Source organism: Schistocerca gregaria, chromosome 8, assembly GCF_023897955.1.
Source record: "Schistocerca gregaria isolate iqSchGreg1 chromosome 8, iqSchGreg1.2, whole genome shotgun sequence".
Lineage (NCBI taxonomy): Eukaryota > Metazoa > Arthropoda > Insecta > Orthoptera > Acrididae > Schistocerca > Schistocerca gregaria.
Window position 1 is genome coordinate 262,542,848 of NC_064927.1, and position 26,664 is coordinate 262,569,511.

At 42.6% G+C, this 26,664-nt stretch overlaps 1 protein-coding gene across 1 annotated transcript in view; it reads left to right on the forward strand.

The window, feature by feature from the left end:
• Positions 1-824: 824 nt before the first annotated feature.
• The window catches only part of LOC126285144 (ras-like protein family member 10B), a 234,204-nt gene continuing 208,364 nt past the window's right edge, over positions 825-26,664 (forward strand). Inside the window, exon 1 of the mRNA XM_049984460.1 lies at positions 825-999. Within this exon, the coding sequence (XP_049840417.1) occupies positions 825-999 (175 nt within the window). The remainder of the gene's footprint in view (positions 1,000-26,664) is intronic.

Below are 26,664 nucleotides of genomic sequence, written 5' to 3' on the forward strand. Positions count from 1 at the left end.
TACACTGGCCGTACACCTCTGGTGATCGTCGAGGGGACCCTGAATAGTGCACTGTACATCCAAACCGTCATCGAACCCATCGTTCTACCATTCCTAGACCGGCAAGGGAACTTGCTGTTCCAACAGGACAATGCACGTCCGCATGTATCCCGTGCCACCCAACGTGCTCTAGAAGCTGTAAGTCAACTACCCTGGCCAGCAAGATCTCCGGATCTGTCCCCCATTGAGCATGTTTGGGACTGGATGAAGCGTCGTCTCACGCGGTCTGCACGTCCAGCACGAACGCTGGTCCAACTGAGGCGCCAGGTGGAAATGGCATGGCAAGCCGTTCCACAGGACTACATCCAGCATCTCTACGATCGTCTCCATGGGAGAATAGCAGCCTGCATTGCTGCGAAAGGTGGATATACACTGTACTAGTGCCGACATTGTGCATGCTCTGTTGCCTGTGTCTATGTGCCTGTGGTTCTGTCAGTGTGATCATGTGATGTATCTGACCCCAGGAAAGTGTCAATAAAGTTTCCCCTTCCTGGGACAATGAATTCACGGTGTTCTTATTTCAATTTCCAGGAGTGTATTTGTTCCGTGCGTGGGAAACAGACCTTCAGTAACGCTGCGTATAGCCCGAGATTTTTCTGACTTTTCCGCGAGCCGCTGTTCGCGGGGGCCGTGATGCGCCGTGGCACGGGAGCCGCGCTGTAGCCGGCGATCGACCGCGCACGCTTGGCCGCGCCGCGAAGCGTCGGCGGCGTCGGCGGCGGCGGCGTCAGTCGCGTAGCGGCGGGAGGCTGCGCCGGTGAGCGCCCAGGCAGCGGCAGCCGGCCATGTGCGCCGGCGAGCGGGCGCGTCGCGGCGCCGGGGGCGGAGGCGGCGCGGGGTCGACGGGCAGCCTGCCCAGGCAGCCGGGGGGCGGCTCGACGCCGGGGGCGACGCCGGCGGGCCGCCACGAGCGCGACAGGGACAAGGAGCGGCGCCGGGAGAAGCGCGCCGCGCTGGCAGGTCAGTGGGGCGGCCGGGTCTCTGCTAGCTGTTCAGCACGACCGCACTGGCGTGTCTCCAGGCTACAGGAAAGCGCGCTGCAGGTGCCGGGCCGACCGCCTACGGGGTACTGCCCAACGAGTTGGGTCCCTATTAAGTAGGCCTCACAGAAAGACATCGAATGGAGTCAGCAGTAATCTGCTGATATCGCTGTAGCGTACTGGCAAATGTCGTTGAGCGACAGCAGGGATATATCGGCTGACTCTGACAGAATTACTATTTGGTACGACGAAAGGCAGCTTGCAATAAATGTCAATAATGTAAGTTAGAACAGATCAGTAGCGAAAACCAACCGTGTTATGTCTGAATAATTAGCTGTGTTCTCTTTTACAGGCACGTCGATTAAATATGTAGGCGTAACGCTGAAAACCGACGTGAAGCGTAATACTCGCACAAAATCGGTTGTAGGGAAGGCGAATGGTAGACTTGAGTTTATTGGGGAAATTTCAGGAAAGAGTATCTCGTCTACAGAGGAAAAGGCTTACTGAACACTTTTGTGACCCATTCTTCAGTATTTCTGAAGCGTTTGTGATGCACACCGTGTCGAATTAAAGGAAGGCATTGAAGCAATTCAGAGGCGTGGTGCTAGATTTGTTATTGGTTGGATCGATCAACAAGCAAATATTACAGAAATGATGCGTGACTTCATCCATTTGTCTACCATCGTACCGATTCGTTCAAGTTCAAATAATAGAAGTAGCAAGCTTCAGAAACCTCCCAGAAAAACGTTCGTATTGCATGTAAAATCCAAAGCAAGCGAAATTTATTCAAACCGATAATATATATCTTAGACCAAGGTCCGGTACAACTGCGGACGAAATTTGAACAATTGTCTCGAATTCGAAGTTATTTAAGGCCGCCTGTTTTTACATGTGAAATCCGAACGAGGGTGACAGTTTTTTCACGTGAAATACGAACGGTGCACCTACAAATGGTGCCATTAGCTGAGTGAGAACTTCAGCCCATTTACAATCTTTTGCAAAAGAAATTAAGCGATTTAAACAACTTGCCTGGGCGCTAGATCCAGTTCATCGTTCAGACCTCGCTGAATGTTCTGTAAGATAGCTATAGTAAGACAGATGTTTGAATGGCCATATAAATGCTCACTGGTACAGGCTAAATCAAAAAAAATTTCCCCCGGGTTGGAAGCTCATACCTGAACTGGGCACCAAAACCACCCCAAATTGCGATTCTGTACGCGGCCTTTTCACATAAATTTGAAGATTACAGCGCTTCCGCACTTTAACGATGGTTGTGTACACATACTCTTTCGATTTTTACATACCATGATTTACATTGCTCATTCTGCCAAATTTCTGTAGACCAATACGCGAACAGAAGGCCAAGCGTTGTTTTAGTTGGTTTTTACGCCTTTAGGCAGATTCTTGGGCCAATAAGAATTTTTTATTTCAGAATCTTATGGAAGATGCCTTTCTTTTAGTGTAAAGACAGAGTTAAATTTTCACGACGAAATGTTACCGTTCAGTAAGATTTAGTTTATCAAGATCGGAGGTTTCAGGAAGATTTATTTTTAGAGACGGCATGGGGCCACGACTGGTTACACTTTAATAGAATTTCGATACTGCAACAGATTTTAGTTTTACGATCAATTTTCGTATCTAAACTTTTCAATAACTAGTAGAACTAGTACAACGTTCTAATATTTTGGGTTTCAAGCCGTTTTGAGTTTCAGTTTATCAAGAGAGTTTCGGTTTTCCAATTTGTTTCACATCAATATACTATCAACGACGAATAACCTGTTCTACCTCAACTCACCTTCCTCTTTGTGTTCATTTTCGTGGAAAAAGCCTTTGAAGAACAGCAGAAGTGTAGGCCAAAGAGCCACGACCACTGAAAGAATTTGTATGACAGTAAGGGCGGACTGTAAGGAAAACTAAATAAAATAAAAAAAGGTGACGCAATGTAGGACACCGGACTCGTTCTGAGAACGGTGATTTATGTCTCTATAAGGCCATCAGTATTTTAAAGTTTCTGTGACTTGATATCACATAAAACAACCACAGGTCGCGCACAGTGCAAGCAGTAACTTGCATTTTTCTAAATGTTCACCCAATAAAATGTAGTCTTTCTATGCCTTTCCCACAAGTATTCTGTATGATGTCTTTAGTTTAACTTGTTCGTGGCTGTAAGTCCTAGGTATTTAGTTGAACTGATAGCATTTAAATTTATGCGATTTATCGTGAAACCGAAGTTTAACTGATTTTTTTAGTATTTGCATGTAGAATCCCCCACTTTTTATTGTGTAGTGTTAACTTCCTTTTTTTGCACAGCACACGTCTTGTCAAAATCATTTTGTAATTTAGTTTGATCTTCTGATGACTTTACAAGACAATAACCAACTCAATTCACTATATTACACCATTTAAAGTACTTGAACTAGAAAAAGGAATGCTGAAATTCTCTTGAAATTTTTAAACGAACGTACCAGTCCACTATAAAGAGAGAGAGAGAGAGAGAGAGAGAGAGAGAGAGAGAGAGAGAGAGAGAGAGAGAGAGAGAGAGAGAGAGAGAAGGAGAAAGAGACAGAGAGAGATAAAGAGAGAGAGAGACGGAGAGAGAAAAAGACAGAGAGAGAGAGAGAGAGAGGACGAGAGGGCGAGAGAAAGAGAGAGACAGAGAGAGAGAGAGAATGTTCTCCACTTTCTTTCGTTGCTCTTTGTGCAGGTCTTGCGCAAATTTTGCGTTAGCACTTAGCAGTTTTACTGGCGTTCAATATCGCTGTATAATTGCCAGACGCTAAAGACATTTCAGTCTAACATGTAACATATCCCAATACCTGATCGAAGTGGACTGGTAATGCCGAGAAAAAATGAAACTTTCAGAGACAATAAATTGTTCTCACCTTTACAGCTTTGTACCCAAACGGGTGGCAATCAATATTTTTACTTAACTATATTACCTATTGGTCCATTGTGGCTGCAACTATTAATGTAAAAAAAAGAAGGAATAATGTTTTCAAGAATTTTAGAACTAGAAATGTAGCATAATAGTGTAATATACCAAACTAAGGGCATGTAAATATACTGACTTAAAAAAGAAAGTACGACCTTAAACAGGGCACCATGTTATCTAAACATGTTAATCAAACTAAGATAGAAAATACTCTCTCGAGTAAGAGCGATGAAAATCGTAGAATAAATCAGCATTTTCTTCGGTGGGTTAAGTACTCTGTTATTATAATTTTACTGTATAGTGTTCGTACAACTTCAGCGGAACATGGAATTTTTCTGTCCTCTTATCCTGAACGAACTGCCTACCTTCGTACTAGTATCCAACACAAAAGCGCTACCACGTTTCGCCGACTTATTTGAATTCAGCCGAACTTGAGCAGAACTTGGGTCGCTTCTTCTGGTGGAGGACTGTAATATTTACGGCAGCAGCCGCCTCAACAGCGGCAAGATGAAACTATTGCACGGCAAAAAAGACTTTTTTGATGAAAACTTTGTTCAAAGCAATAACAACTCTTCCAATACATACTGAAACTCTGCGCATTCTATTCATAAAATTTTGTAAATCGCTGTTTTATCTTCTGTACTTTTAATGATAATATTACTTTCTACGTACATGTGCTCTTTCAGTTTCGTCAGCGGCAACGAAAAAAGTCGCTGGCTGCAATCCCGCCATCGCTATCCGTTGGTTTATTGCGTGTCGTTTTCATGCATAATCCTGAGCACATAAACTACACACGAACGGCGAGTGTAGTCTACGCCGTGAAACATACCGAATTTGATCACTGTTATCCGTACTGAAATGAGGTAGCCGCAACTAGAACAGATAATATGACGACGTGCCACGTTTTTAAAGAATACGTTACAACTGATTCATCGTACTCACAACACAAATGTTCCGTTTACTCTTCGCTTCCAGCCTGCAATAACGACAAATGCAGAATGCTATCACATGTGCAGGAACAGATAATAAAAACGTTCGAAACAGCTACTGTTCACTACACTACATTTCTACAGAGTAGCTGTTCAAAATGTCGACGGCTGTGATAAGATGCGTTGTAAAGCGACTTGACAAAGACTGCGTTACACTCTCAAGAATCGCAGAAGATTGGCCAATAACTTCTAGGGCTGTGCCAATCTCTGGAACGTGTGTTACATGTAAATTTACTCGATAGTGCATATATCCATGATGAGATGAAATAAGTCCTGACTCGGATGCAAGTAGGCATTGAAATAATTTTCATAACGAGAATAAAATCTGTGCGGCACTGGAACCTAGTTATCCAGTTTCTAGCAACCGGTTGCGAGACGTGGGAAATCCGTGCTTGAATCCCGGTTCAGCACAAGTTTTCATTTGTCGCCATTGAAATCATTTAAGGGCTTAATTGCAGCCGAGGCAAAAATTATTTCATTTCATCTTATATGTGCATGGGTGCAGGACCATAAATGTGTCTGTCCTTTCGGACACGTCCGAAATAAGACACCACACCTATATAAAGGTACAGACATCTGCACTGGTAGGCAAGCATCTCAGTGAATACCGCCACAGATCGGAGCTACCAACCGAACTAATTAGTCTGTAGCTAGCCAGTGGCGACTAAAAATCCTTTATCGAACCCTACACTCCACGACCCATCTTTCGGTGTGTATCAAAGGGTACCTGTGGCACAAATATGATTCACCTAATTTCTTTTTGAAGCTGGTCCACGGTAAATAACCGCACAGGTTCCATGCCATCGTTCGTTCTCTTCTGAGTGTGCGACCAAGATACAGCCCGAGCCACAAATCATATTTCAGCTACCGACTGCGAGCTGGCGGTATGGATTTATGAACTTGTTAAGGAATGCAATTTCTTGGCTTCGGCTGAAAGTTATTTCCGCTTTTCAAACGTGTTGTGTCGGCTACTGTGGGAGTCAGCACCGACGGAAACAAGGAAGGAGAGAAGTTGCGATGCCTTGTGGCAGAAATCCAAAACTATCTGTACATAACACTTGCAGATTTACAGAACACTGTATTTCTAAAAAGGAAAGAAACATAACTTATCTTGATTAAAATTCTTCTGGGTATTATGTCGCGTCATTGCTAGAAATTAACAACAATAATAAACTAAAGCCGACTTTTCGGCCGAATTGCAACGGCCATCTTCAAGACACGACTGGTTTTGCATGGGGATAGGTGCTTCTATTTATTACAGACTATCGATGTCTGACGTCACTGTTGTAAAACTTTTAATTGGCCTTCTAATATGCTTGGCTAGTCATGACGTAAGGGAAGATGGAAGGAAAGAGGCTATTCGTGGATGTCCATGTCGTCAACGATTGGTATCTGTCCGCCAATCAGAGTTCGGCTTCTGTTCGGCAAGTTTTCCTCCTGGTGTGCGCGGAAGTTTACTGACAGTTGCTCTACAGCTGTTTGTGCAGATACGTTCGTGTCCCGTGTAGCTACTGCCCCGCGACAACTCGCAGCCCGTTGGACTGGGATGGCCGGAAGCCAGGATGCCGGGAGTTTGTACTGTTGATGTTTTCAGGCTGCTTAATGATTTCGATCGCCTCCCGTATTTTACGTTCTCGCATCCACGATTCTTTCGCCAGTACTCGGGCTTTCTGGAATCTGACAGGTTGTCCACAGTCACGGTGGTGTTCCAAATCAAATGTTCAAATGTGTGTGAAATCTTATGGGACTTAACTGCTAAGATCATCAGTCCCTAAGCTTACACACTACTTAACCTGAACTATCCTAAGGACAAACACACACACCCATGCCCGAGGGAGGACTCCGCCGAGACCGGCCGCACATTCCATGACTGCAGCGCCCAAGGCCGTTCGGCTAATCCCGCTCTGCGGTAGTGTTCCGCTATCGCCGATTTATTATGTTGTTGTAATCGTGCATAGCGTTCGTGTTCTGCTACTCGTAAGCTGACAGCTCTCCCTGTTTCTCCTATGTAGGTAGCTCCGCCCGCACACCGTAGTTCGTAAACACCTGCAGTGTTAAGATCGTTGACTACTTGGTGGAACCTATCATTTCGTGGATCCTGTGACTGCTTCGAAAAATCGGTTTTAAACCTCGTTGGAGGAGGACGCTGCCTAGCCGTTCACTGACGCCTTTTACATATGGTAAGTGTACCAGTGGAAGCTTCTCTTCTTTGACTTCCTCTCGTCTTCTGCTCCCTTTGGTTTTAGTTACCCTTCGTATGATGTTGTCATCATAGAAGTTGGCACGAAACGTGTTTTGTAGCTCCTTTAATTCTTCTTTGATGTTATTGTCATCGCTTATCCGGTATGATCGGGCAGTTTACATATGCAGAACAGAATACTTTTGAGCTGGGTGGTGGTGGCTCTCCGCGTGCAGGTACCGATTAGTGTGCTTTGGTTTCCGGTACACTTTGTGCCCCAGTTTACCTTCGACAGCCCTGTATACTTCCACATCCAGAAATGGCAAGATACAATTGTTTGCAGTCTCGTGTGTGAACTTTATATTTTTGTGCAGGCTATTTAAGTGCTGCAGGATGTTTCCCAACTCCGCTTCACCGTGCGGCCAGATGACAAATGTGTCGTCTACAGGCAAAACCAGTCGTGCCCTGAGGAAGGCCGTTGCAATTCGGCCGAAACTTCGGTTTTGGATTATTATTGTTGTTAGTTTTTAGCATTGACGCGGCATAGTACCCAGATGAATTTTAATCACTATGACACCGGCCGCGGAAGCTTACGTTCTTATATAACTTATCTTCTTGTTATGAGGTGGCTTCCTGTGTTTTCTGTGCCTCCTACATGCAATTACTTTTACACACTATTGACAGGAAGCGCTGAACTCTGTCTTCCTGAAGGTTTGGTGCTGCCCGCTGTTTCCATTGGCGCTCTGGTCAGCACCTTCTTGATGCCGTTTTGCGGCGCTGCGCTGGCATATGTGCAGTCGATACTTTAGGACTGAACAAAACGTTTCTCGTTTTATGCTGCTACAGCGGTACGCATTCTTAACGAAGAATCATTTCGCTTTCGGGAATGCTACAATTGCCTTATTTGAATTCATTCAGGCAGCCTTGGTTTGCCTTATATACATATTCTTCATGAGTAACACATGAACTGCACTTTGTACACAACCTTGTCATGAGTGCATGAGGTGTTCGGTGATGAGAGAACAATCATCAGAAACAGTGCACTCTCCTGACCATCGCGATCGCCTGCTCTCGCTCCCTGCGATTTTTACCTGTGCCAAAAATTTAAAGGTCAGACGTGCTCAGATAATTCTCACCAACTGGAAGAGCTACAGCAGTACATTTAAAGGGCAACTGCCGTTATCCCTCAGGTATATCTGCTACGCACATTTCACAGTTTCACAAATCGAGTACAGTGCTGCACCGACGTCAACAGCGGTCATTTCCAGCACCTCTTGCGATGTTCATTATGAAGGCTGCGGCTCGGGTCAGTTTTATTGTAAATATTTTCCTAGACAGTTTTATTTTGCCCACACTGTAATAAAGAATCACGATTGTACGAACATTTATTCGACGATACATCCATGCTTCTATCCCAAACAAGGGTATATTATTTAAAGCCGGTACATCGCGATATGACTTCAATGCGATATGCGCGTGAATGTATCAATAAGTAATCATAATTTCAACGGGAGTCATTGCCATACCTTGATTATACATCGCCATGAATGTCCCACAACGACTATCGCTACTATTATTTACTGTTTACTTAGTTTCCGTCACAGCAGCATATCATCATTAATGGTGACTAGTTTCGAATATTTTCGTTCATTTACACACTGTTGCCTACATCAGAAGGTACCATATCAACAAAAATATAATAAATACAAAAATTCATAATGTTTTCAGTATACTGAATGCATAGATCACGCTATTGTTCCTGATACTTAACTGTAACATAATTATAACGGAACCTTCAAAAGATTTGTTCGTACATCAGTCCAACAAAACAAATGAAGGTAGGAGAACTTGAAGGCATTCTCATTTGTTTATTATATGTTCATGCAAGCTGTTTCCGTTCACACCCAATAGTACCTCACAATTTCGAATTTATTATCAACTTAAATAAGAAATTGTGAGGTATTATTGGATGTGAAGGGAAACTGCGTACATAGTCATACAGTAAACAACTGAGGGTGCGTCGCAATTTCTCCTAACCACATTTTTTATAATGGCCTGATGTATAAACAGATCTTTCGAATGTTCCATTAGAATTATATTAGAACTAAATATCACGGTCGCAGATATGTTATGAACGATACATCGTACTACTGTGAGCTGTGCATACAGTATACTGAAAACAATATGTATTTTACCATATTTTGTTTTGTATTTTTGTTAATGGAGTGAAAATGAACGCAAGTGGTAGAAGCAAGTCATCGTCAATGGTGATATGCATCAGTGAAGGAAAATTAAACAAATAATAAATAAACTGAGTTCATGAAATTTATGAAATAATTTACACTACATCAATCACTTTGTTATTAATATTTAATGAGCACATCGTGTTTCGGCAGCATGATGCCATCTTCAGGTGCAATCCAGTTACGTGTATATTACTGAGTTGCTGGTTCTTTATACCAAAGCAATTCTGCAATTGAAAACTAATATTATTGCTCTTTTCGAAGAAAAATGATTCGTTGTAATAGTACGAGTAAATAGAGGAAGATTAGAGAGAGTTCTCTGCCTCGTGATGACTGGGTGTTGTGTGATGTTCTTAGCTTAGCTTAGCTTAGTTCTATGTTCTAGAGGACTGATGACACATAGATGTTAAGTCCCACGGTGCTCAGAGCCATTTGAACCATTAGAGAGAAAAATGACACGAATCAAACTTCATGCAGGTGTGCTAATCCCACTACTAGACAGCTCGTGCTACGGTGTAGTATTTAACAGACTCAAAAAATTTTAAAACACGATTTCTTGAAAATTATTTGTAAGCTCACTGTGCTACAGTGGCATTTGTTACATCTGAGAATGTACTACCATGACACGTATGAAACTTCATGCGGGTGTGCTAACTCCGCTGTGAGCTCGTGCTGCCGAATAGTGTTTAAAAGGCTTGGAAAATTTAGAACACGATCTCCTGAAAATGCTTTATAAGCTCACCGAACTAAATTGGCATTTGTCACATCTGAGAATGTATTACCATCACATAAAATCGGTAAGTCGTAGGGTGTCTGCTTCTGTGAATCCGCTTCTACTGGGCCACAAACTGACGTCAGCGCATAAATTCAGGTTATTCTCTCTAAATGGCAGCTGATTCATCGCACAGTATAACGGGCCAGTAACCCATTTATACTGTCAAATTCATGCTGCTGTAAGTGCAGGAGGTTCGTGGCCCGTTGTTTTATGTAAAGCATACGGTATCTTAGACAATGGCGCAATGAGGCATGAGTAACAAGGGAGAGGCTAATTACAAACCAGTGAAGTGACGTAATGACTTCGAGAACCGTATAATGGACGCCTACGTATTGTGTTCTATGATAGCCTTCTGAGGCGAGCGTTCTGTCAATGAATGAAGGAGACAGCGTATTGCTATTTCCCGATTAGCTATTTACCTTTGTGTGACCCAGTCGGCATTCTTTAAATACTCCATTACAAAATGACAAGGGTTCAACGCATGTGTTCTGTACTCGTTACGCAGGATGGCGACTTAAACAAAAGATTTCTATGAGATTTCCAGTTTTTTCCAGATTCAGTTTCCAAATTTCTCGGAATTAATTTTTGTTTTGCGTGAGGGCACTTCTACTTTACTGTCCTCATACCCTAAAATGATGTTTTTCTTCTCGAGTTGCCACGTTACTTATTAGTAGAGTCCCGCTTTTTATGTAATTACGTATTCTTTTTCTTTGCTGTTGCTGTTATTGTTGTAGTCTTCAGTCCAGAGACTGGTTTGATGCAGCTCTCCTTGCTACTCTATCCTGTGCAAGCTGCTTCATCTCCCAGTATTTACTGCAACCTACATCCTCCTGAATCTGCTTAGTGTATTCATCTCTGCTAATTAGGTACGTCATCTACCTATCTAATCTTCAGCATTCTTATATAGCTCCCATTTAGAAAGCTTCTAGTCTCTTCTTGTCTAAACTATTTATCGTCAATGTTTCACTTCTATACAAGGCTACACTCAATAAAAACACTTGTAGAAATGACTTCCTGACACTTAAATCTATACTCGATGTTAACAAATTTCTCTTCCACAGAAATGCTTTTCTTGCCATTGCCAGTCTACGTTTTACATCCTCTCTACTTCAACGGTCATCAGTTATTTTGTTCCCCAAATAGCAAAACACATCTACTACTTTAAGTGTCTCATTTTCTAATCTAAATCCCTCAGCATTACCCGATTTAATTCGACTGCATTCCATTATACTTGTTTTGCTTTTATTGATGTTCATCTCATATCTTCCTTTCAAGACACGGTCCATTCCGTTCAACTGCTGTTCCAAGTCCTTAGCAGTCTCTGACAGAATTATAACGTCATCGACAAACCTTAAAGTTCTTATTTCTTCTCCATGGATCTTAATTACTACTCCAAATTTTCTTTTGTTTCCTTTACTGCTTGCTCAATATACAGATTGAATAACATCGGGGAGAGGCTACAGCCCTGTCACACTCCCTTCCCAACCACTGCTTCCCTTTCATACCCCTAGACTCTTATAACTGCTATCTGGTTACTGTACAAACTGTAAACAGCCTTTCGCTCCCTGCATTTAATCCGCACCACCTTGAGAATTTGAAAGAGTCAAAAGCTTTCTCTAAGTCTATAAATGCTAGAAACATAGGTTTGCCTTTCCTTAATCTATCTTCTAAGATAAGTCTAAGGGTCAGTATTGCCTCACGTGTTCAATCATTTCTACAAAATCCTAACTGTTCTTCTCCAAGGTCGGCTTCTACCAGTTTTTCCATTCGTCTATAAAGAATTGGTGTCAGTGTTTTGTAGCCGTGACTTGTTAAACTAGTAGCTCGGTAATTTTCACACCTGTCAACACCTGCTTTTTTGGGATTGGAATTATTATATTCTTCTTGAAGGATAAAGGAGTAGTATATAGAGGGTCTATACAAGGGCGATGTATCTTACTCACCAGAAATGGCTCTCCCTAGTCTATCAGTAGTTCTAATGGAATGCTGTCTATTCCAGGGGCCTTGTTTCGACTTAGGTCTTTCAGTGCTCTGTCAAACTCTTCACGCAGTATCATATCTCCCATTTGATCTTCACCTACGTCCGCTTCCATTTCCATAATATTGTCCTCAAGTACATCGCCCTTGCATAGACCCGCTATGTACTCCTTCCACCTATCTGCTTTCCCTTCTTTGCTTAGAACTGGGTTTCCATCTAATCTCTTGATATTCATACAAGTGTTTCTCTTTCCTCCACAGGTCTCTTTAATTTTCCTGTAGGCAGTATCTATCTTACCCCTAGTGAGATATGACTCTACGTCGTAACATTAGTCTTCTAGCCATCCCTGCTTAGCCATTTTGCACTTCTTGTCCACCTTATTTTTGAGACGTTTGTATTCCTTTTTGCCTTCTTCATTTACTTCACTTTTATAATGTCTCCTTTCATCAATTAAATTCAATCCTTTTTCTGTTATCCAAGTATTTCTACTATCCCTCCTCTTTTGGCCTACTTGATACTCTCCTACCTTCACTATTTCATCTCTCAAAGCTACCCATTCTTCTTCTATTGTATTTCTTTGCCCCGTTCTTATCAATCGTTCCCTAATGCTCTCTCTGAAACTATCTACAACCTCTGGTTATTTCAGTTTATCCAGGTCCCATATCCTTAATTTTACACCTTTTTTGCAGTTTCTTCAGTTTTAGTATACTGTTCATAACCAATAGGATGTCTTACCTGGTTTCTAAATCACTGTCTTACCATTATATAATCTATCTGAAACCTTCCAGTGTCTCCGGGACTCTTCCACGTATACAACCGTCTTCCATTACACATAAACCAAGTGTTAGCTATGATTAAGTGATGCTCTGTGCAAAATTCTACCAAGCGGGTTCCTCTTTCATTCCTTATTCCCACTCCTTATTCACCTATTCTTTTCCTGCTCTTCCTTTTCTTGCTATCGAATTCCAGTCCCCCATGGCTATTACGTTTTCGTCTCCCATCACTATCTGAATAATTTCTTTTGTCTCATCATACATTTCATCAAGCTGTTTGTCATCTGAGGATCTAGTTGGCGTATAAACTTGTACTACAGTGGTAGGCGTGGACTTCGTGTCTATCTTGGCTACAATAATGGTTCACTATTCTGTTTATAGTAGCTTACTCGTACTCCTATTTTTTTCATTCATTATTAAACCTACTCCTGAATTACCCCTATTTGATTTTGTGTTTACAACCCTGTATTCACCTTACCAGAAGTCCTATTCCTCTTGCCACCGAACTTCACTAATTCCCACTATATCTAACTTTAACCTATCCATTTCCCTTTTTAAATTTTCTAACCTACCTGCCCGATTAAGGGATCTGACAATCCACGCTCCCATCCGTAGAACGCCAGTTTTCTTTCTCCTGATAACGACGTCCTCCTGAGTAGTTCCTTCCCGGAGATCCGAATGGGGGACTATTTTACCTTCGGAATATTTTACCCAAGAGGACGCCATTATCATTTAACGATACAGTAAAGCTGAATGCCCTAAGGAAAAATTACGGCTGTAGTTTCCCCTTGCTTTCAGCCGTTCGCAGTACCAGCACAGCAAGGCCGTTTAGGTTAGTGTTACAAGACCAGATCAGTCAATCATCCAGATTGTTGCCCCAGCAACTATTGAAAAGGCTGCTGCCTCTCTTCAGGAACCACACGTTTGTCTGGCCTCTCAGCAGATACACCGCCCCCCCCCCCCTCCCCTTTGTGATGGAACCCTACACTACGTCTATTTGTACCGCTGAGGCACGCAAGCCTCCCCGCCAACAGCAAGGTCCATGGTTCATGAGACGGGGAGGGGGTGGGGGGATTTTGTACTATGCATCTGAAAAGTGTAAATGCTCTCGATTTGAGTTTCCAGTGTTGATACATCTCATTTAATCGCTAAATATTTTTACAAAATTCAGTTTAATCGCATATTTCAAATTTACGCTAAATAAAGTTACACAGTGCTCTTTTATACTTTTTCAAATTTCCCCACCTTCAGTACGCCACCCCCTTCTGAAAAATACCTGAAACGAACCTACTATAAAAGTTGAAAACGGGAAGTGAATTATCTCTAAAAATAACATTCTCGTGGAATAAAATGAGGTTAATTAAACTTTATGTTTGATTATGGAGGACACGCTTTTGCTTAAGTTTCTAATCTTCGTGATTTCAGCTAAAAGCGTAACAACTACGGTAACAATACCGTGTGTGAATTGTGATGGCAATTATTATGTGTATTAAAAGGGTGTTCGTATGCTTCCGAGATTGTCAATGGAACAAACAAAAGACTAAAGGCCAGAAGTTCTCCGTCTACTAGCGACTTCTGTCGATTCAAAATTAGGGAGAGCGTGCGTCAAAAAGTTTGCCACATGGTAGTTCTTTAGTTCTTAAGGGATAATGACTAACTCCTGTTGCATCAAGATTATCAACTAAATTAATATCTTGGGCGATATGGACGACGCTTTCACAACTGATAGTGTGATTGTTCCACGTGTTTATTAAGTATATAAAGTGAGGGACTCAGGAAAAGTAAGGTCAGCATCTTATGACGAAGCACGTCCTCAGTACAAAATACACGTATAATGACTTCACTTACGTTGCTCCAAAACCCATAGCATTTCTCGTTTCACTAGCAATCGACGGCCCTTAAAAATTACATTCTTTCATCAGAAAAGTCTGTCGTTAGTGGAATAACATGGTAGATAACAAAGTTTTGCATAATACCTATACGGCAAAATACTCTCCTCTTTGTGCGCTATCATTTGCCAAAATCGCATTTCGATATCTCAAACCGTTTATGAAATATGAGGAATGTTTCGAGTATTTCACTCTGGCTTTATCGCTGGGACGTTGCAACCGCAAATGCCTGCGCTACGTCAGATCAAGTTTCTCGAGATTAATGACAGGAACCTCAAACCTAGTATAAAGAAAAATTCAATATGTTAGCTAAATTTCATATGCAGCTACATAGTATGTAATATGAACCAGACGCAAAATCATAGCGACCCCCTATTTTACATTGCAAACTTTTTCGGATTTCACGCACTGTCTTACTTCCACATACATATCACAATAACTATTACCATTAACGAAATGATGGGCACATCATAATGAACCTGTCATATAAAGTTACAAGTCAGGCAAAAATGAAATTTTTTATCGATTAGTTTCTTTTCAAGTGTTTGAGAAAGAGTGCAGGGCGTGCGCGTCGATTGTACCATCAACGACCGGCCGAATGGTGGCAAACACCTGCTGCCCCCCCCCCCCCCCCCCCTTTATGAACAAACGAATGACCTCGCACAGCTCTTTGGACGAAAATTGGTCACTGCTCGTCGGCCACCGTACCCTGCGCGACCTATAGGTCTGGTGCTCAGTAAAGTCGACACTTAAGCCAAATAGGCATAGTGATGCGCACACAAAGAACATAGCTGTGTAATCGTCAAGGAAGCATACGTTACCGACGCAGGTGTAAACCTGGTAAACGAATTTTCCATGATAAGTGTAAGTGCACCGCTACTGATGCTGCCAACATTCCATGTTAAAAACAGAAGTGTCTACTATCGCGTGTTTCTACAGAACTACAGAGGGCCATATATTCTTGCTGGATCAACGTTAAGGTAAAATTATATACACTCCTGGAAATTGAAATAAGAACACCGTGAATTCATTGTCCCAGGAATGGGAAACTTTATTGACACATTCCTGGGGTCAGATACATCACATGATCTACATCTACATCTACATGACTACTCTGCAATTCACATTTAAGTGCTTGGCAGAGGGTTCATCGAACCACAATCATACTATCTCTCTACTATTCCACTCCCGAACAGCGAGCGGGAAAAACGAACACCTAAACCTTTCTGTTCGAGCTCTGATTTCTCTTATTTTATTTTGATGATCATTCCTACCTATGTAGGTTGGGCTCAACAAAATATTTTCGCATTCGGAAGAGAAAGTTGGTGACTGAAATTTCGTAAAAAGGTCTCGCCGCGACGAAAAACGTCTATGCTGTAATGACTTCCATCCCAACTCGTGTATCATATCTGCCACACTCTCTCCCCTATAACGCGATAATACAAAACGAGCTGCCCTTCTTTGCACCCTCTCGATGTCCTCCGTCAATCCCACCTGGTAAGGATCCCACACCGCGCAGCAATATTCTAACAGAGGACGAACGAGTGTAGTGTAAGCTGTCTCTTTAGTGGACTTGTTGCATCTTCTAAGTGTCCTGCCAATGAAACGCAACCTTTGGCTCGCCTTCCCGACAATATTATCTATGTGGTCCTTGCAACTGAAGTTGTTTGTAATTTTAACACCCAGGTACTTAGTTGAATGATCACACTGACAGAACCACAGGCACATAGACAGAGGCAACAGAGCATGAACAATGTCGGCACTAGTACAGTGTGTATCCACCTTTCGCAGCAATGCAGGCTGCTATTCTCCCATGGAGACGATCGTAGAGATGCTGGATGTAGTCCTGTGGAACGGCTTGCCATGCCATTTCCACCTGGCGCCTCAGTTGGACCAGCGTTCGTGCTGGACGTGCAGACCTCGTGAGACGACGCTTCATCCAGTCCCAAACATGCTCAATGGGGGACAGATCTGGAGATCTTGCTGGCCAGGGTAGTTGACTTACACCTTCTAGAGCACGTTGGGTGGCACGGGATACATGCGGACATGCATTGTCCTGTTGGAACAGCTAGTTCCCTTGCCGGTCTAGGAATGGTAGAACGATGGGTTCGATGACGGTTTGGATGTACCGTGCACTATTCAGTGTCCCCTCGACGATCACCAGAGGTGTACGGCCAGTGTAGGAGATCGCTCCCCACACCATGATGCCGGGTGTTGGCCCTGTGTGCCTCGGTCGTATGCAGTCCTGATTGTGGCGCTCACCTGCACGGCGCCAAACACGCATACGACCATCATTGGCACCAAGGCAGAAGCGACTCTCATCGCTGTAGACGACACGTCTCCATTCGTCCCTCCATTCACGCCTGTCGCGACACCACTGGAGGCGGGCTGCACGATGTTGGGGCGTGAGCGGAAGACGGCCTAACGGGGTGCGGGACCGTAGCCCAGCTTCATGGAGACGGTTGCGAATGGTCCTCGCCGATACCCCAGGAGCAACAGTGTCCCTAATTTGCTGGGAAGTGGCGGTGCGATCCCCTACGGCACTGCGTAGGATCCTGCGGTCTTGGCGTGCATCCGTGCGTCGCTGCAGTCCGGTCCCAGGTCGACGGGCACGTGCACCTTCCGCCGCCCACTGGCGACAACATCGATGTACTGTGGAGACCTCACGCCTCACGTGTTGAGCAATTCGGCGGTACGTCTACCCGGCCTCCCGTATGCCCACTTTACGCCCTCGCTCAAAGTCCGTAAACTGCACATACGGTTCACGTCCACGCTGTCGCGGCATGCTACCAGTGTTAAAGACTGCGATGGAGCTCCGTATGCCACGGCAAACTGGCTGACACTGACGGCGGTGCACAACTGCTGCGCAGCTAGCGCCATTCGACGGCCAACACCGCGGTTCCTGGTGTGTCCGCTGTGGCGTGCGTGTGATCATTGCTTGTACAGCCCTCTCGCAGTGTCCGGAGCAAGTATGGTGGGTCTGACACACCGGTGTCAATGTGTTCTTTTTTCCATTTCCAGGAGTGTAGATTTTTGATAGCAGGAGGCCCCAAAAGTCGTGCGGCGCTATATAAGTAACATCACATACGAACAGCCGTCGATGAAACAACGAACTTACTCGCACGTTTTATTGGATAACTCGCCGGAATAGGACCCTCAAAGCCATTAGCTATTACTTGCAGAATGTCGGAACGCACAAATCGTTCAACAGTTGGTGGTTTTGTAAACGATAGTCTTAAAGTAGTGTGACTTGAGGGAATTCAAGAAGACTGTAGCGCCTAGAACCGCTCGGTCACCCCGGCCGGCTAGCATATTCTATCCGCATTTCGTCATCGTTTCTGGTTCATACACTGCAAAGTATCTCCGAAAACGTACGTGTCTGCTACCCGGAAGTAAACTGAATAATTTCATAATAAATTCGTAATAAAATAATTTCATACACCAAGAAAGTGCCTCCCAAAGCCCCGTATGGTGCGACACTCTGTAGGAAAGTGCTGTCGATGCTAGCGTTGCCACCAGAGCCTATTCTCATGAGATGGGGTGCATGGCTGAAGCAGAAGGTTTTTATAATGAACCCTTTCACGTCGTGAAACGTGTGGTTGATTCACTTGCGATAGGATCTTTAGTTTCAGTACGAGAAGCACAAAATGCTTTCACTGAACGTCCGATCGAAAATCTCTGGCGTATAACCACCGATACTTCGGTTTCTTTGTCAGAAACATTAAAAATAATCAGAATCTATCCGGCCGTCATTGCAATTGTTGATAATGCCAAATGCAAGTTGACTGACACTAGAACTGATACTGGGAAGAGATAAGTTTGACGCAGCTTTGGCAAGAAATTCAGTTTAATCGACTTCTGCCACTACCTGCAGTATCCTCACAGGGGGAATAGCAGACACTCAAACGGACAACTCTGTAGGAATATTTAATCTCCTAAAAGATCCATCATCAACGTCCTACGACGTGGAGAGACCAATTTCCTCCTACAGAAACATTCTTTCTGATCGGCGACATTCTAGAACATGGAGAAGTATCTGGTTGTTCACTTGGTTTCAAAATGAAAGGGAGGGTAGGATACCTTAATAACTCTAATGAAGATGGACATTTAGTAAACAGATTTGAAATAAAATAATTTTCAATTTTTTAGCCCTATGCAGAATTTTAAAACAAAAATTAAAGTTATGTAAACTATATCTACTTAACAAACTATTTACTTTTCTGGTAAGTTTAACTGCATATTTAAATAGTTCAGTAGATTATGGTGCAATTCAGAAGTTAATTTATTAGAAATTATTATTCTGCGATAAATATTAATAAAAATTTTTCACTAAACTACCAGTTTTCATTACATGAATACCTACAAACTACGACCGAAAACAAAATATATATACGAAACTAAATTTTTTTTCAAGAAATACTATACAATTTTAATACTCAATTTTAATACTCTATATATATATAAAACGTTCTATTGTGAACTTCATTTACACTACGAAAACTCATACTTGATATACAATCCGCATTTTTTATAATTCATGCTTGTTTAACTTAGTTTGAAATCGGCATAGAAGAATGTGCTTAATATCACGGTATTCACAGCTTTGTAATCACGAACAGAGATTTATGCTTCGACGTGCTTGTAATATGCGGCAGCAATAGCGGAAAAAAATCGCGCGAAATACGTTTCTCGAAGTAACGTAGCGGCTGTTTCTAATACTGCTGCAGGACTTTTTCATTCTGACCCACAAAACTAATGATAACACAGAAATTGAACAGAAAAGACTAAATTTCTTAAATTTGTGACAGAAAGGTTTGTGGCAACAACATTTTAGGAACCAACAGCATTTTCTAGATACCAAAACAAAGAAAACGAACCAATATTTTATTTTCAGTTTTATCAGAGCTTCGGTCAGTCATAAGCTCTTTCCGCCCCTAGAAAATCCTTCGTTAGTGTCATCCGTCAGCGTTCCGCGCCAAGTCGTGTTGTGCGAGAGCGTTCAGCATATAAGATCCTTACAAGACCAAGCTCAGAACTGGTGTTACTGAAATGTGATACCTTATCGGTAGTTGACAGCAATAACGCATTATGTTTCAAACTGGTACCTTCTCACTATGGTAACTGTTAATCTGAAGCGTGACACTCTGAAAATCGGCACTCAAATTAGTAAAACAGAACCAAAGCCTGTATACTCAATGCAGATCAACGAAACATGCATATTCGATTATAGAAGAGCATCTATTTTTTAATCATTTTTTATTGATGTAATTTTAAAATTTTACTTTTTCTTTTTGTGGGAATAACTAGTTAACAGTTACGTGAGAGATTCTCTTATACACGTCATACTCTGTCGCACTCAAGACCATACAATGGGAAACACACTGAGCCACAGGACCTCCGAGGTAGGCGAGCGTGCCATAGATAGCCACGACCGAGCTACAAACTTTTCACTAATTCATTGCAATTCCTCACCAATGCTACTAAGTTATTCCGAATTAGTATCTCAGAGTTATTTGTAACAAAATAATTCATTACATTTATTTCCGTCAACGAACAGTTCACGTCCACCTGATACTTTCTCAGAATTCCAAGTCTTTCAGAATCGCAGAGATTTCCAAAAGATTTCAGGTAAATTCAATTTACATGAAAATTCTAGATTTTCAGCTTTCCTAGACATATCGCCACCAGGTTACACTACCATACAATCAATTCCATACCTGATCCGGCCGAGATGGCCGAGCGGTTCTAGGCGCTGCAGGCGGGACCGCGCGACCGCTATGGTCGTAGGTTCGAATCCTGCCTCGGGCATGGATGTGTGTGATGTCCTTAGGTTAGTTAGGTTGAAGTAGTTCTAAGTTCTAGGGGACTGATGACCTCAGAAGTTAAGTCCCATAGTGCTCAGAGCCATTTGAACCATTTGAATTCCATACTTCTGTATCACACATACAATGACATTTGCGAGAACAGCAAAGGTAGAAGGATACTTCTGACTGAAATTAACATCATTCCACATATGGAAATATACAAAGCATTAATGTTAGTAAACTTTTACATGACTACTGGCTCTGAGAATCTGCTATGGTGTGTAACACCCACTCAGTAAAATCAAACCTGAGAACACAGTAACATGGGATCAAAGACGTCCTGGAAATATTTCCTTGAGAATCTCCTTCCGCACGATTTGTTTCCGAGTCACCGAAGCATTAATAGTTACTGCTGGGAGACGCAGACGAACACGTCTTTGGCCAGCCTGTTCCAGACTCATTCTAGAGGAGGCCTGTCAGGTGAATGGTGCAGTAAAACTGTGGAACCAAACATTCTTCAGTCAACGCTTAAACTTTCCTCGTCTTCTGTCGCAGAAGTTGCGACAAGTTTTACGTTCGCGTTTTATGGCATTTCTGGAGACCAAAAACCCCCTCTGTAGAAATCAGTATGGATTCCGCAAACAGCGATCGCGTGAAGCCCAGTTGGCTGTGTTCATGCACGAGATCCAGAAGGCAGTAGATATCGGTAGCCACGTGTGTTCCGTGACTTCCAGAAAGTGTTCTACAGAGTTACACACGGCCGCCTAAGGGAAGTATATATGAGCTTACAGAATATGAGACCAGATTTGTGACTGAATCGAAAGTTCCTAGCAAACAGAATATAGCATGTCAATTTTTGCGGAGAGAAATCTTCAAATGTAAAACTAACTTTGGGGATACCCCAAGTCATTGTTATAGGGCCATTACTTTTCACAATATACGGGATGAAAAAGCTACCCCTAGCGATGTCGTTTTATGTAACCCACAATGTTATTTCTTACCTTAAAAAACCACGCACAGAATTTTCATATTCTCTCGCTCGATATGTGCAAACTATTAGTCTAACAGAAAAAGTGACCCAAACCTTTTTGTAGGAAAGTTAGTGAAGCTAAGTTTTGTATTGGGATACATTTTCTCTGGACGCCACTGTTTTAGAGTAATTAAAAAATAAGGCACAAAATTGACCTTCAAACGACTTCCACACCCACACTCACTCCTTACCAGCCACGATTTCTAGTGTGTTGTTTATGGCACTCCCTCTTACCACTGTTTAAAAATGTCCGACTACTCGAACTATTCCCAAAATTTGACCTGTTCTGTTTCTACTGATTAGGCTGTTACGCCGCTAGTATAGTCGGCTATTTCGTTAACATTTTTAATTTAAACGTTCCCGTGAGGGTAAGGAAGGGAAACTACTTTTGTAATTATTTATTTAATTAATTTAATATATTTGATAATAATTTAATTTCTTTAATTGATTTAATTAATTATCAATTTAAACGTGCCCGTGATGGTAAGGAAAGTAAAATGAGTTTAGTAAAAGTTATGCTAAAACTAATTACGTTGACAGTTTGATCCAAACTTAACCCTTACAAGCACAGTAATTTAGTTGCTAGGAGTCCTGACGAACATAACGATGTAACTGTTTATTTTACGCAATTAAAAATCACAAAACTATTAAGTAAAATTTACACAAACATCAGTTTTACAATTTTTATGTGCTCCACCAAGCCGGTTAAACGACAAGGCCAGTCAAAAAGGGTCAAAAAAAGGTAGTATGCGGGAAATAATTCATGCAGTCTTAAATTTTTGTATAATGGTAGGACGTAGTGCCATGAACAACATATTACACTGAAACCCCAAGCAAACTTGTATAGTTATGCGTATACAGAGATATGTAAACAGGCAGAATAGGGGGAAGTGCAACCCTTCCGTAAATTGCTGCACATTTCAATTCTAGGCCTTCAACAAGTGTCAGTGTGTGAAACGTTCAATGAAACATCATCGATATGGGCTTTGGGAGCCGAAGGTCCTCTCGTGCACGCCTGACGACAGCACGACACAAAGCTTTAAGCCTCACCTGGGCTCAACACTGACATTGCACAGTTGATGACTGGAGACATGCTGCTTGGTCGGACGAGCCCCGTTTCGAATTGTATCTAGTGTGTGGACGTGTACGGGTATGGAGACAGCCTCATGGATCCATGGACCCTGCATGTCAACAGGGGACTGTTCAAGTGGTGTAGGGTATGGAGACAACCTCATTGATCTATGGACCCTGTATGTCAACAGGGGACTGTTCAAGTGGTGTACGCTCTCTAGTGGTGTAGGGCGCGTGGAGTCGGACTGATATGGGACACCTGATACGTCTATATATGACTCTGACAGGCGACACGTACGTAAGCATCCTGTCTGACCACCTGCATCCATTCATGTCTATTGTCCATTCCCACGAACTTAAGCAATTCCAGCAGGACACTGCAACAGCCCACATATTCCAAATTGCTACAGAGTGGCTCCGGGAACACTCTTCCGAGTTTAAACAGTTCCGCTGGCCACTAAACTACTTGTACATAAATATTATTGAGCATATCTGGGATGCCTTGCAACGTGCAGTTCAGAAGAGATCTCCACTCCGTCGTAATCTTACGGCTTTATGCTGTCAGTTCCCTCCAGCACTATTTGAGACATTAGTCGTGTCCATGCCAAGTCTCGGGGGCCCTACACAATATTAGGGAGGTGTACCAGTTTTGTTGGCTCTTCAGTGAAGAAATCGTTGGGGATGCATCTGAAGGTCACTTTTGTACGTCTTCTTGAATAACTAGAAAATACAGCCTCCAGGGCAAACGTATCCTAGTACAAAGTTTAACCACATTAAATTTCCTAAAAAAAGGCGCTGTTAATTTGCTGTGGGAATAGTAGTTTCCTCGTACCAAGCGAAAGAATATGCAAATCTCACGCGTGGTTTTTGAAGGCCAGTTATAACTTTACGGACTGTAGAAAACGACATAGGTAGGGGCAGCTTGATCACCCAAATAACCTAGTGGGTAGCGTTGGAAATTCTATGAGTCTCTTAGTGAGTTATCTTTTAGTATGCAGAGATTTCTCAACGCTAGAAAATTGAAGTGAAATCAAGGAAGACCTGCAGAGGATCGACGGTTGGTGCGGGGAGTGGCAATCCATCCTCAGAATAAGCAAATGTAACGCACTGCGAATTCATAGATCGGAAAAGCCTTTACTGTATGACCACACGATTGTAGAACAGCCAATGGGAACATCAGCATCTACTAAATAACTAGGAGTGAGCTTACCACAGATTCTAATGTAATGACCGCGCAAAACTAACCGCAACTAAGTCAGATTCCAGACTGAGAGTCACTGGAAGAATCCTCGGGAAAAGTAATCCACAAAAAAGGTATCTCACAAAATCCTCGTTCCACCAGCATTTGAATTTCGCTCGTCAATCTGGGATCTGTACCAGACGGGTCTGGTAAACGAAATAGAGACGATCCAAAGAAGAGCAACATCTTTCGTTACACGTTCGCTTAACAAGAGTGCAAGCATCTTGGAGATGGCCAGCCAATTTCCGTGCCAAATTCTACAACATTGGCGTTTGGCATCACTCTGTATTCTTCCCATACTTTAGTTGCATACAGTCATCCTATACTGTGCTCATATTTGGTAGTACCTGTTACTTTATGCGGCCTCTTCTGTTTGTTCCCCCCCATGAACCATGGACCTTGCCGTTGGTGGGGAGGCTTGCGTGCCTCAGCGATACAGGTGGCCGTAGTGTAGGTGCAACCACAACGGAGGGGTATCTGTTGAGAGGCCAGACAAACATGTGGTTCCTGAAGAGGGGCAGCAGCCTTTTCAGTAGTTGCAGGGGCAACAATCTGGATGATTGACTGATCTGGCCTTGCAACATTAACCAAAACGGCCTTGCTGTGCTGGTACTGCGAACGGCTGAAAGCAAGGGGAAACTAAAGCCGTAATTTTTCCCGAGGGCATGCAGCTATACTGCATGGTTAGATGATGATGGCGTCCTCTTGGGTAAAATATTCCGGAGGTAAAATAGTCCCCCATTCGGATCTCCGGGCGGGGACTACTCAGGAGGACGTCGTTATCAGGAGAAAGAAAACTGGCGTTCTACGGATCGGAGCGTGGAATGTCAGATCCCTTAATCGGGCAGGTAGAATAGAAAATTTAAAAAGGGAAATGGATGGGTTAAAGTTAGATATAGTGGGAATTAGTGAAGTTCGGTGGCAGGAGGAACAAGACTTCTGGTCAGGTGAATACAGGGTTATAAACACAAAATCAAGTAGGGGTAATGCAGGAGTAGGTTTCACAATGAATAAAAAAATAGGAGTGCGGGTAAGCTACTACAAACAACATAGTGAACGCATTATTGTGGCCAAGATAGACACAAAGCCCATGCCTACTACAGTAGTACAAGTTTATATGCCAACTAGCTCTGCAGATGAGGAAGAAATTGATGAAATGTATGATGAGATAAAAGAAATTATTCAGGTAGTGAAGGGAGACGAAAATTTAATAGTCATGGGTGACTGGAATTCGTCAGAAGGAAAAGGGAGAGAAGGAAATATAGTAGGTGATTATGGATTGGGTCTAAGAAATGAAAGAGGAAGCCGTCTGGTAGAACTTTGCACAGAGCATAACTTAATCATAGCTAACACTTGGTTCAAGAATCATGAAAGACGGTTGTATACATGGAAGAATCCTGGAGATACTAAAAGGTATCAAATAGATTATATAATGGTGAGGCAGAGATTTAGGAATCAGGTTTTAAATTGTAGGACATTTCCAGGGGCAGATGTGTACTCTGAGCACTATCTAATGGTTATGACCTGTAGGTTAAAACTGAAGAAACTGCAAAAAAGTGGGAATTTAAGGACATGGGATCTGGATAAGCTGAACGAACCAGAGGTTGTACAGAGTTTCAAGGAGAGCATAAGGGAGCAATTGACAGGAATGGGGGGGAAAGAAACACAGTAGAAGAAGAATGGGTAGCTCTGAGGGATGAAGTCGTGAAGGCAGCAGAGGATAAAGAAGGTAAAAAGACGAGGGCTGCTAGAAATCCTTGGGTAACAGAAGAAATATTGAATTTCATTGATGAAAGGAGAAAATATAAAAATGCAGTAAATGAAGCAGACAAAAAGAAATACAAACGTCTCAAAAATGAGATTGACAGGAAGTGCAAAATGGCTAAACAGGGATGGCTAGAGGACAAATGTGAAGATGTAGAAGCTTATCTCACTAGGGGTAAGATAGATACTGCCCACAAGAAAATTAAAGAGACCTTTGGAGAGAAGAGAACCACGTGTATGAATATCAAGAGCTCAGATGGCAACCCAGTTCTAAGCAAAGAAGGGAAGGCAGAAAGATGGAAGGAGTATATAGAAGGTTTATACAAAGGCGATGTACTTGAGGACAATATTATGGAAATGGAAGAGGATGTAGATGAAGACGAAATGGGAGATAAGATACTGCGTGAAGAGTTTAACAGAACACTGAAAGACCTGAGTCGAAACAAGGCCCCCGGAGTAGACAACATTCCATTAGAACTACTAACGGCCTTGGGAGAGCCAGTCATGACAAAACTCTACCAGCTGGTGAGCAAGATGTATGAGACAGGGGAAATACCCTCAGACTTCAAGAAGAATATAATAATTCCAATCCCAAAGAAAGCAGGTGTTGACAGATAAGAATATTACCGAACTATCAGTTTAATTTGTCACAGCTGCAAAATACTAATGCGAATTCTTTACAGACGAATGGAAAAACTGGTAGATGCGGACCTCGGGGAGGATCAGTTTGGATTCCGTAGAAATGTTGGAACGCGTGAGGCAATACTGACCTTACGACTTATCTTAGAAGAAAGATTAAGAAAGGGCAAACCTACGTTTCTAGCATTTGTAGACTTAGAGAAAGCTTTTGACAATGTTGACTGGAATACAATCTTTCAAATTCTGAAAGTGGCAGGGATAAAATACAGGGAGCGAAAGGCTTTTTACAATTTGTACAGCAACCAGATGGCAGTCATAAGAGTCGAGGGGCATGAAAGG